This window comes from Sceloporus undulatus, chromosome 6 (assembly GCF_019175285.1).
Source record: "Sceloporus undulatus isolate JIND9_A2432 ecotype Alabama chromosome 6, SceUnd_v1.1, whole genome shotgun sequence".
Taxonomy (NCBI): domain Eukaryota; kingdom Metazoa; phylum Chordata; class Lepidosauria; order Squamata; family Phrynosomatidae; genus Sceloporus; species Sceloporus undulatus.
This window is the reverse complement of record NC_056527.1, coordinates 26712414-26725225: the sequence shown is the minus strand read 5'-3', so window position 1 is coordinate 26725225 and position 12812 is coordinate 26712414. Positions and strand designations below refer to the sequence as shown.

Here is a 12812-nt window from a genome sequence, read left to right as displayed (position 1 = left end):
GCTTTTCCATGTTGGTGGGAGAGTTTTGCTGATAAATTTCTCCTTGAGACAAAGTACACACACATATACACACCCTGCAAAACAACAATCTGGCAACCTTGATTACATCAGGCTGAGGGGGTTTTTGTGTGTGATTTCCTTGATTTTCCTTGACAATGGTAATCTAATGGTTTCTTTACTGCCATACTGACTTGTGATATGATACCTGTGAAGTAAATCCACTACAAGTCTCACAAGTTCAAGAACCCTAGCTATGTAAAATGCAAATGATTTTCTTTTCTTTTGATAGGATTAACAGGTGGTATGGATGGTGACTATTGGATAGGCCTTAACAATTTGGATTCTGACAATGGGTGGAAATGGGCTGGCAACCATCCTTTCCCATATTTAAACTGGGCTCCAGGTAGGTGAATTGCAGTAGTTTGGTTCTGAAAACGTCACTATTTAATATTCAGTTACAAACTGAAACCACTAGAGGGAATTTATTGGAAGTGAAGAAGAGTATTGCTAACTCCATTTTTGTGACCCAAAGATGTTCAATTTAAGAATAGAAAGAGGAGAAGGCATTTAAAAACAACTCTTTTGTAACTTTCTTGTAATTATTAAATGACATGTAATGTGTTAACATTTAGTTAATGCTTTCCCTCCTAGATATGTGGTATATTTTCTTGTATCAAGCACGAAACAAAAGTATTTTGATTATCAGCATAAATATCTGCCATTTACAATCTCTCTTTCTCTCTCTTTGGTTCTTTTCATTTGTTTTGTCTTGTTTGGATCACCATGGAATCTAGAGATTTCATGATGCTTATTCTCCAGTTCAAGACATGATTCAGACTGTATCAAAAAATTTTGAAATAATATAAGTGCTTTACAGATATAATATAACAGCTGTATAATATATGGTCATAAATTGCCCTCCTCCAAGAACTTAACAGCGAATTCCCAGATGATTTTGGAGCTAGGGACATTAAGGCGTGTAACAGACTGCCCGTTTGGGGCGGCCTGTAACTGGCCCTTTCCCTGCCGGATTGGGGCCTCAGCTGCCACAGCGGCAGCCTCTGAGGCCTCGATCCGCCGCTTTCCAGGTTGCAGGGAAGCGGCAAAAGGCTGCTTCCCGACGGCCTGGAAAGGGGTGTCCTTGGGGCTTCATGCTTCATGCCCCCTAGGACACCCGACGGCAGCGGAGACGTAGTGAAAGGGGCCGCTTGGCCCCTTTCTCATTTGCGTCGCTGGCATCAACGACACAAATCGTGGAAGGAGCTCCTTCTGGGGCTGTGGAAAGGGTGCCCCAGGCGCCCTCGCGCAGCCCCACCCTTACCCTAGTGTCACATTTTGTTTTGGCCTCCTCTTATATCCAAGAGGTAAATCTTATCAGTTTTCCTCCCTGCAAAACCATGGTAGCCTGCCAATTACATCTCTTGTGCCCTGCAAAACTTTGCCAGTGTTCCCATCTGAAGCTTGCCTGTGTGCAAATGTGTGCTGCTATACCATGTAAGAGATCTATCTATCTATCTATCTATCTATCTATCTATCTATCTATCTATCGGGCTACAAAAATGAGCTTATTTTCTGCAGCTCCATCCCAGCCATTAAATAGCTCCTAACTGTAATCGCCAACCACAGATTGATGACAAAGATAGAAGAAACTCAGCCCAAAGTCTCCTGTGCCCTAGCGAAAGGAAATTTTATGGCAAATGTAGCAGGGAGGGACATCAAATGCTCCTATAAATATAATAAGGCCTCTATATTAATTTCACACAAAAATTGTGAGTAGTGTTATTAAGAAAAATAATATCTCAGATTCATGGTTTGGGAGAATTAACATCTTGAATTTAATATATTCAGTGGTATCCATGTTGGCCATGTTGGCAACAAAATACAACAAAATACAAAATCCACAAAACAAAAATACCTTTATCGGACCAACTGAAATGCACAAAATATATTGTGTAAGCTTTCAAAGCTTCACTGGCTTTTTCATCAGGCAAAGATGTTAATATCATACAGGGAAAGTAAAATGATGATATTAGAGCCACAGGGCTACATTTTATTTCAGATGTTACTTCTGTTGACAGTTAAAATGGTCTGGAGAGATATTAATGCAGGCAAAAGCCATTCCTCTTCTTGGCAATCAGGGGATTGTTGTGGACAAAGGGCAGTAAAGCACAGACAATAAGATTTCAAATCCAGCAAATAGAAGCAGCAAAGTAATATCCATTGAAATCCAGTCAAACTCTGTCCTGTGCAAGACTAACTACCCCATTCCTAAGTAAAGAATAATGAATTTCTTAATGTAAAAATCTTTAGGTGCTGTGCATGTAAAATGTAATGCTTGTAGTACAGGTGAAATAGTTTTACCTTTGTTGGAGGTAGAAATCTCAAAGAATTAATTTAACATGTTTCCCCAAGCTGTGGTTGATCGACTGTGATCTTGAAATGCCACTGAACAGTAAGAAATTAGAACCAATTTGGGATTATTTGCATGTTTCAAGTGAAGGAATATTATCACAAGGTGTTTTGATTTATCTTGCTCTTTAAAAAAAAGGTAGTCCATCTCCAGAATCAGAAAAAATCTGTGGCTCAATGCAGTCTAAGAATGGTAACTGGGTAAATTATAAGTGTGACCAGAGACTTGGATACATTTGCAAAAAAGAAAACTCCTCACTTGATTCTTCAGTTATTCCTGCAGGTAGGAGGATAAAAAAAAATTGTGGTTATTTGATATTATGGGAAATGTTGTTGGTTGTGCATTGAGTATATACAATATGTTATAAGATAAAGATTTGTTGGGATGGGCTGAGAGACTGGAATGTTGACACTGGCGAATAACTGAACATCTAAAAAGGTTTTAAACAATGAGGTCAGATAAGACGTTTGGATATGAGTGAGAGAGATGAGTGCTGATCTTGGAGATATGAGAGAGAGTGATGTGAGTTGGCGTTAGCTAGTTAGAATCAGCGAGTTGAATAGTTCTTTCTATTTCTGCTTCATAGATTTTTAGGGTTACTGCCAAATTTATTTTTCAAGAAATAAAGCACTGTGAATTTTCTGCAAAAATCAGAAGGTAGGTTTAGAAGGAAGCGGCAGTCAGATTATAAAGAGTCAGGAAATAATGTACTGTGAATTTTGTGCAGAAATCAGAGAGTAGATTTAAAAAGAATTAGCGGTCAGGTAGTAAAGAGTCATCATTCCAACAGTCCTGTATTCTATGGAAAGATTCATACTTTCATAAGCTTATTATAGGATATAAAGATGATGTATTACTGAAAACCTACTTAGTCTATGAAAAAATATATTTGAGTCCTGCATGTTGTTGTCATCTGTAATGACAGTGATCTTCTCATGTAACAGAACAAGTTATTCTTTTTTATTAAGACACCATGATGCAAAATTCATTATTGCTCTCTTTTTAGATGACTTAAAACCAATTAAATGTCAAGATGGTTGGATTGCATACACAGGGTACTGTTACTGTCTTCATAGAGAACCGAAGACATGGAGTGATGCATTGTTGTCCTGCCGAAAGGCAGATGGAGATTTAATAAGTATACACAACATTGAAGAATACAGCTTTGTGATTTCTCAGCTTGGTTACAGTATGTATATCCAAAATGTTCTGGCCTCATTTATGTGTTTTTGTGTATCCATGTGTCCATACGTATCCAGTCAGTTTTAACTTTGTAAAGTATCTTTTCTATCACAAACAAGTACAATTTTCTGAGGACATTAATATATTTGAGCATCCATCTAGTTCTGAGAAAATGAAGTTATTAATGTTCCTGATTACTACAGCCACAGCAATTCTAGAAAAGAATCTGCCAGAAATAGGAGTAGATTTGAGGGAAATGGGACTCTGAGGGCTTGCTTTTCACTCCTCAGTTGTAACTGACACATGAAATGCAAAGATATAGCCATGTTAGTCTGAAAAATCAGTATGCAAAGGGATTTTGTAGAACTTTTTAAGTTAATCTCAAAGGTGCTACAGGATCCCTTTGCATATTCCAGTGAATAGACTATTTGATCTCCCTAATCAGTGTGAAGTGTGTCTAAGAGTGCCTATAAGAAATGAGCATTTAGAATATTTAAAGATTAAACTGGCTATTAGGAGCTGCACAACTGTAGCAATTGTCAAGAATCCAGCTCCAATGTTTTCGCTGTACACAAAAATACCAAATTGGATTGTTGTTGTGAATGCTCTCCTACTTCTGCAACTATACACCCATACAGCTATGTACCAGACAGTCCTGTTCAACAGGTAGACTCTTTCAGACTAAGCAATGAAGTGAATAAACAAGATGCATTTATGTTCTTAGAAACAACAGACCTTCTGTGGATAGGACTGAATGACCGGAAGACCCAAATGTATTTTGAATGGAGTGATGGTACTCCAGTAAGATTTACCAAGTGGCAGCGAGGAGAACCCACACACATAAAAAATATACAGGAAGACTGTGTCATCATGAGTGGAGAGGTAAACAAAAGGCACCCATATCTGCTGGGCAGAGATGTACAGTATTTCCCTTGTATTCCTTAATCTTTTTTGGTTATGGACTACTTTGAGAATCTGATGAAAGCTGTGGATCTCTTCTACCAAAAAAATGTGCATAAAGGTTGGTTATCCTTTATCCAAAATGCTTGGGACCAGAAGTGTTTGGGATTTCAATTTATTTATTTATTTATTTATTTATTTATTTTTGGAATACCTGTATTTGCCTATACATATATATTGAGATGTCTTGGAAATAAGACCCAAGTCTAAACTCAAAATTAATTCTGTGTCATATACACTTTACACATATAGCCTAAAGGATACTTTTACACAATATTTTAAAATATTTTTGTACATAAAACAAAGTTTATGTACATCGAACCATCAGAAATCAAAAGTGTCACTATCTGAGCCACCATGAAAAAAGTTTTAGTGTTGTGAGTATTTTGGATTTCTGGATAAGTAAGACTCAGCCTATATAAATATTACATTTGAAATGATACAGGATTTATTTTTTATTTTTTTGCACCTGGTTTGTATATAGTCGGCCCTCCTTATAGGCGGGCTTGCCTTCCATGGCTTTGAGCTCATGCAGAAGGAAAGCCCAGGCAGAAATAATGGGGCGTGTACTCACGCCGCATGCCATTATTTCCTATGGTGCTTGAGCTTACACTCTTTTCCCCATATTGGGGGGGGGGTCCAGAACGGATCCCCCGTGTATGGGGAGGGCAGACTGTACTCACTAAAGTCCATCCATGGACAGGGTGTCCATGAGCTACAAGTTAAGAATCACAGGTTTAGACATTTATCTAAAACTGGACCTGCCCATACAACAGTTGCCTTTGTTGATTTGTTGTCTTTGTTATCTTTCTTGCTCAGTCTGTGCAGAACAGTACATGCCTACTACTACAGGAATTAATAGACTTTGTTGTTGCTATTATTTGCCATTATGTCAACTCTGATCTATGGTGACCCTATGAATGGGAGACCTCCAAGATCCCTCTTCATCACAGACTTACATGCACCTAATTCTGCATGGGACTGCAACAACAAAATCAGTGGTTTTGGCCTATGAAAAAGTAATTTTGAATTTCAAATGTTTATCCCAGTCCTATTCAGATTTACTTGGAAGTAAGCCTTACCATGGTCAGTGGGGGCTAACCATCAAGGAACTGTGCATACAACTTCAATATTTGTTTATTAGTTGAGGAACAACAGTTGATAGGAAGCTTTTGTAATTAAGAACACACCAGCAATTGGATAGGAATGGCCTGCCTCAAAAGCCAGACCAGTTGCTGAATAAAATTTCCAGGCTCTGATGGTGCAACTGATAGATCTTTGTATAGTCCTTAATAGTAACTACAAAATTGCAAACTCCTAAGTATGGCAAACAAATGAATCAAAACAAAAACAAAACAAAACAAAAAAGAAAGAAAGAAAAATAAAATACTATTTTTTGTAAAAACAAAAACTTCAGAATAAATTTTGCAGATTAAACAATAAGCCCGATTTATAAAGACTAAAGAACTTGGCTGTCATAGAATTTTATTTTTTTGTAATAGAAAATAATATAGACCTGAAATTTATGTTTTAAAATTCATAAATATGAATTGTGCCATGTCAGTTTGAAGATCTCAAGCTGGGATGAAAATGTATTTTTACATCTACTGCTTCCTGCAGGTTGAAAATGTGTTGCTTATAATTTACAGACTTGACAAAATACTTCTTACATACTCTTTTCTCAGTACAATAGTATGTTTATGCTGCAGATTGCAGAGAAGTGCACATATAACAGGCATAACATTTTGTGCAGTTGTTCAACTCATGTAAAAACTGAGTGCTTTGTATTGGCATAAAAGCCATTAAGAATTATTTTTAAAAAGTATTGACTATTCTATCTCACAATATTTTATGCTTCTTTACTTTTCCTTGTCAAGAATGGGTCCTGGGGTGATTCTTACTGTGAAGATGAATTTGGTTATATCTGTAAAAGAAAACCTTTGTCATCTGTTCCTGAAGAAGCCGAACCGGATGACCCAAAATGCCAGAAAGTAGGTCTAAAACAAATAGATGTTTAATAAAATTACTGACCTTGTTCAGCTATCTCTTATTTTTGAAAGGTTTGTGAAGATATCGACTATCAGTATTGTTACAGTTTATTCCACATAATTTCATAAATGCCATACTGTTGTGAGCAGTAAAAGTCCTCCCTGTGCCACACTGGCTTCCTGAGGGCACTCAGGATCCCCTTCTCAGTGACTCCACTGTCCTACTTCCATCACATCCAGCTTCTTTCACAACTTCCTCCCTTCTATTGTATTTTTGTTTCTGATCATTTACCCATTAGATTTACAAAAACCTGTACTTGTGGAGATATTGCTGAAACTGTTTGGAAAAGCTGCTTATATTGTTATTTTTCTTTTATTTTCTTTGGAGGTGTAACAATGGGAACTGCCATAATGAACACTGGCACTTTAGAATTTACCACTGCACCACCTGCACTGTATGTGCAAAGTCTCACTCTCGTGAATGGCATCTTTATTGATCCATGCAATGAACAGAAGGTCTTTGCACTTTTGCAGTGCCTAGTATAAGCTAGGGGTTCCTGTTTTAGAGCAATTTTAACACCATCCCCCAAATAAATTCAGGGGTCACTATCACATATACTGTAATGATAATTCCACCCCTCAGTTGTACCTGTTCAGCTCCAAACAAAGGCACGGCTTTCATCCAGAAATGTCTAGAATGTTGACATTGGAGGTAAAAATAATTCCCATGTGATCTTCACCAAAAATAGTGATCCCACAAGTCATGGGGACAGAGTTTCTCATCTCCCACTGCAGCTCATCTGAGTAGTTGCGCTGTTTTGGGAAAGGGGAGGTGGAAGGGATTGCATCAATGGCAATGATTTAAATTTATAAATGGATGTAGATCTATCACTTTATGTTTTCTCTTTGGTTCCAACCACATAACATTTCAATGAAAAATAACAGGAGTATCTGCAATGCTAAATCATGCATCAAACCTTAATATTGCTTTACATAACTTTTGGTTAATATTAATTTCTCTTCCATTCTTAGTTATGACTGTATCAGTGTGTCCACACTCTGTATCAAACTGTGTAAGTCATAAAGAGGATTCTAGCCCAGGATTTTTATGCCACAAATGTGCTTTGAAGAAAGAAAACACTTTTAACATAGTCATTGTGGAGTCCTTATGGTTCACCATGAAGTCCATTTTAGGCCAATTCTTGCATAAAAGGATGCGATTATGCAACATATGAAATGAAATTGATACTATACGAATGCTGCAATAACCTGTGGCTGTTGGTTCTTTTCTATGGACAGGGCTGGAAAAAACACGGTTTATATTGTTACTTCATTGGAGTGACTGTTGTAACATTTTCAGAAGCAAAGATATTCTGTGAAGCAAACAAGGGATTTTTAACTACAGTGGAGGACAGGTATGCAAATGGTTTACTATAGTTTGAAAGAAAAAGAACAAAATATATGTCCATTTTTGACATGGATAAAATAATAGCTGTTATCTAGAAATCAGTGTAAGACAGGAAGGACCAATTTGTGGTGGAAAGTCTGGAAACAAGAAAAATGGCTTTTTCAGAAAAGAGATTCTATTATCAACATTAGTGGAATACACTAATACAGTTTGACAGTGGAATACACTGCCTCAGAGTGTGGTGGCATCTCCTTCTTTGGAAGTTTTTAAACAGAGGCTGGATGGCCATCTATCAGGGGTGCTTTGATTGTATTTCCCTGCATGGCAAAGGGTTGGAGTGGATGACCCTTGAGGTCACTTCCAACTCTATGATTCTATGGGAAGACAGGAGAAGAGAATAATAATAAATAATAAACTAATAAAATGTATTTATATCCTGCCTCTCCATGCAACACAATCAGTGCAGTTGAAATGAATGAAATATTTATTTATATCCCACCTCTTCCGTTTTGGGGATCGAGGCGGGGTATATATCCAGCGAGGATAATTGAAAAATTTCTTTGGGCAGGTCATTCCAAATTTTTGGGGTGGCAGCCGAGAAAGTTCTCTGGGAGGTCACCACCAATCTGGTCTTTCTTATTTGTAAGAGGTTTTTCCTGGAGGACCAGAGTGTACGGGGAGGACTATATGGGAGCAGGCGTTCCTTCAAATAGACAGGACCCAGGCCATGTAGGGCTTTACATGTTAAAATACACAATCCCATATCCCAATAACCCAGCACCCCTAACATACAATTAAACAGTTTACATATTAACACATACCTTAAAATAATAAACGAATCAACAATGGCTGTAGCAAAAATCAGGAAATAACAGGTTCAACTTACTTGGTGGCCTGTTATCGATTCAGGAAAGGCCTGCTGGAAGAGATCTGTCTTAACAGGTTTTTTTGAAGCTGTTTAAGGTGGTAATATAATGGATCACATCTGGCAGACCATTCCATAATCATAGAATGACTTCTATGTGAATAGTTGGATGAAATGTACAATGGGCAAGCTTTGCTAGATGCTTTCCATATCATACAATTTATACTGCCATTTGATTGCAATTTTTCTTCCATTTATCAGACTTAAATTCCTTGTGGATAATCTACCATGCGTTCATTTCATTTGTAATCTCTTTATTTGGCTCACTGTCTTGAGACTTCTGATTTATGTGCCTTTCCTGTTCTGTGCTATTAATTTCACATGTTTTATGTTAATCAAACCTGTGTGCTTTAAACACTTCTATTACCTGTTTCTCTCCTCAGATATGAACAAGCCTATTTGACTAGTCTAGTTGGACTGCGTACTGAAAGCTATTTCTGGATAGGCCTTTCAGATGTTCAACATCCAGGGACATTCAGATGGACCAATGGAGATAACATCCTCTTCACCCACTGGAATTCAGATATGCCTGGTATATACTCTCAAAATCTACAGGGATAAGATTTCTGTAACCGTATAAATCCTTTTTGGAGGGAGGGGTTGCTTATGTTAAGACAACTTCATTGTCACTGTCTCTATCTTGTATCTCAACAAGGGCAACGTCCTGGTTGTGTGGCCATGAGAACAGGAACTGCAGCTGGATTATGGGATGTTGTGGATTGTGAGGAGAAGGCAACTGTCCTCTGCAAACGATGGGCAGAAGGTGTGACACCTCCACCAGTCCCAGCAACAACTACCCAAGCCCCATGCCCAGAAGGATGGAGCTCCAGCCCAACTAGGAATGTATGCTTCAAAGTAGGTGTATAGTTTTTTGAAGCTGAGGAAAAGTCTACTTTGGTTAGAATAATGCAGCTCCCTCTGGAGCTTTCTGGCCACAAAGCTGCCTCAATTTCCCATCATTACTTGAGCATTCCAGAGCAATACTGGTTTGCAGGACTGAAGCAGAGCATTGGAGGACTGTGGGTCTTGGAGAGCTCTCATCCACAGGATCACAATGAGCTGAAATTGACTCAAAGGCATTTAACAAAAACAGCAAACCAGTTTCAAGATTTTGTTCAGGTGACGATTAGGCAGTTTCGAATTCCAGTTAGGAAGTTATTATATTTCATTTAGATATAAAGTGGATAGTTTAGCTGAAGTGGCAATGTTTGAAGATTTTTATCTTTTAGAGATCTGCAACTTGCTCAGGTATAGTATAAGAGGCAGAATAATGACGTCATTAATAGAAAGACTCAGCCATAACTATGATATCTCCTTAAATATATTCATAATTATATATTCGTAATTATTCTTGTAATGCAGCTTTTCAGTCAAAAAAAGGAACCCATATTTGGGTGGGTTTAAATAGAGCTGTTTCAACACTGATTTCATACTGAGGAAATTAATGATTATTGTTTATCTAATCACATCATTATATTCTTTGCTTTAGATTGCTTCAGAAACTTTGCAGTGACCTTGTTTTGTGACAAGTATAGGTGTTACAGAGAATATTATCAGCCAATGTGGTAGAATTCAAAGATATAGCCATATTAGTCTGGAAAATCATTATGCAGTGGGATCTTGCAGCACCTTTGACATTCACTGAAAGATAGAAGTGGGCAGCTTGAGTGTTTGTAGACTCCACCAAATGCATCTGAGGAAGTATGCTCAAGTCTATGAAAGCCCAGGCTACCAGCATCTATCTTTCAGTTTGTCTCAAAGATACTGCAAGATACCATTGAGTACTGATTATCAGCCAAGATGAGGAAAAAACAAGGGAATTAGTAAAATTAAGAGGTAGATAATTTCTAGAGGAATAGTTTATATTTTGAGTGAAAATACATTTTCATGCTTTTAGGTATTTCTTTATGAAAAACGTAAAAAGAAATCATGGCTGGAAGCACGAGATTTCTGTAGAGCAATTGGAGGAGACCTGGTTTCTATTCACAGTTATGAAGAGAATCTCTTATTAAAGAGACTGTAAGTTTCACAAAATGCTTATTTCTTTACACTATTTCAATATTAAAAGAGTTCTGTCCCAAGATCGAGGCAAATAATTAACTTCATCTTCTGAGAGTTGATGCGTAAGCAGCATAACACAGTGTGTGATGATATGTCTCATTGTATCCAGTGATATTTGCACCCAGTAAGGAGTGGTTAGGATTGCAGTTGAAAAGTGCACTGTTTGATTGCTGGATATCAATAGGACTGGCTGGATAATGATGATGAACTTCAGGGATACTCAAGCTGCCTAATAATAATAATAATAATAATTTATTTATATCTCCCACTTCTCCCTTCGGATCAAAGCAGGATTACAGCAGTAAAAACATGATAAAATACATAGATAATACAAAATACATCAATCAGAAATAAAAAGGGAAGAGCTGTTACAGTATTGCTCACAGTCTTAAGAATCGAGTCATCATATTCAGATGTTACAATTCAGATTAGAGGAGATCTGGTGGATAGGCCCGCTGGAAGAGATCTGTCTTCATTGCCCTCTTGAAGGCTTCCAAAGAAGGTATAAGATGGATCTCTTCCGGTAGGTTGTTCCAAAGTCTAGGGGCCATCACAGAAAACATTTTACAAGAGGTGGTTTTCAACCTGGTTTTGGGGTGTTCTAATATTTTTGTGCCCGATGTCCTGAGAGTGCTGGGCGGATTATGTAGGGAGAGGCGTTCCCTTAACTAACTCAGGCCCAGGCCATGTAGGGCTTTATAGGTAATAACCAACATTTTGTTTTCTGAGAGTTGATGCATAAGCAGCATAACACAGTGTGTGATGATATGTTAAGTCATGAATTAGTGCTTACAGTAGAAATAGTAATCATTATGATATATAAAAATAGAAGCATTTATAGAATGGTAAGAGACAATGTTTAGAGAGGCAGTGGCTTAGTGGTTTTAAGACACCAATTCTGGAAGATTGGAAGTTAGGCAGTTTGAGGCCCAAGTACCACATAATAAGGTGAGCTCCCATCACTAGTCCCACTTTCTGCCAATCTAGCAGTTCAAAAGCATGCCAGTGCAAGTAGATAAACAGGTACCACTTCGGTGAGAAGGTAACAGTGTTCGGTGCAGTCATGCTGGCCTCATGACCACCAGAGCAGACTTTGGACAACACTGGATCTTCTGTTTAGTAATGGAGATGAGCACCACACCTACAGTCAGTTAGGACTAGACATTCAAGTCAAGGGACTACCTTTACCTTTAAGAGACACTTGCCACACCTAAATCCAAATAGGATTATAATTCAGATGTTAGGATATGAAGATGTCTCTATTGAGGGGGACATAAGAATTCTAAGCAAGATTTTTTTTTAATCCTACTCGGATATGCTTAGTATTAGCAATTAATTTTCACGATGGCTGAAGGAGTAATCTACAACTTTATTCTTTTATGCTATCTGATCTAGGGAGGAGTCCAAAATTCTAACCTATTTCACCCATTGATTATTTTCTCTCCCCCATCATTTGTAGTTTTCCTACGATGCTAACTGGTCAAGATTTTCTTATTCTCTTCCACTGTAAAATTTTACTTCTATTTTCATTACTAAGTAGATAGGGGTATCAAATATTGATAAGTATGGCATTGACTGTAGGTGATTTATTAAAGAATGAAATTAAAGATTCACGACTCAGATGGAGGAGTCTGGTTTGCCTTTAGAGAAAAGCTGGCCCACAAAACTGCTTCAGTGTCTATAAGTACAAAGATCACAGAGTGAGCAAATAATAATAAAAATAACTCATACATTTTGCTCTTGAGAAGCATGCTTCAGAACACACTTCGGAACCAATCTTAAGACAAATATTTATTTCATCAAGCAAAAACCATTCAGAGGGAAGAGATCTAACCATTCAGAGGGAAGAGATCTGCCTCAGCACTCAGGGATGAAAAC

The 12812-nt window shown here is 37.6% G+C and overlaps 1 protein-coding gene across 1 annotated transcript in view; it reads left to right on the top strand.

Moving 5' to 3' along the window:
* Positions 1-12812, top strand: part of LOC121934054 (macrophage mannose receptor 1-like) — a 59044-nt gene that overhangs the window by 5296 nt on the left and 40936 nt on the right. The window contains exons 5-13 of the mRNA XM_042474038.1: positions 290-403; positions 2549-2692; positions 3417-3599; positions 4317-4474; positions 6430-6543; positions 7840-7955; positions 9257-9405; positions 9529-9728; positions 10771-10892. Of these exons, the coding sequence (XP_042329972.1) occupies positions 290-403; positions 2549-2692; positions 3417-3599; positions 4317-4474; positions 6430-6543; positions 7840-7955; positions 9257-9405; positions 9529-9728; positions 10771-10892 (1300 nt within the window). The remainder of the gene's footprint in view (positions 1-289; positions 404-2548; positions 2693-3416; positions 3600-4316; positions 4475-6429; positions 6544-7839; positions 7956-9256; positions 9406-9528; positions 9729-10770; positions 10893-12812) is intronic.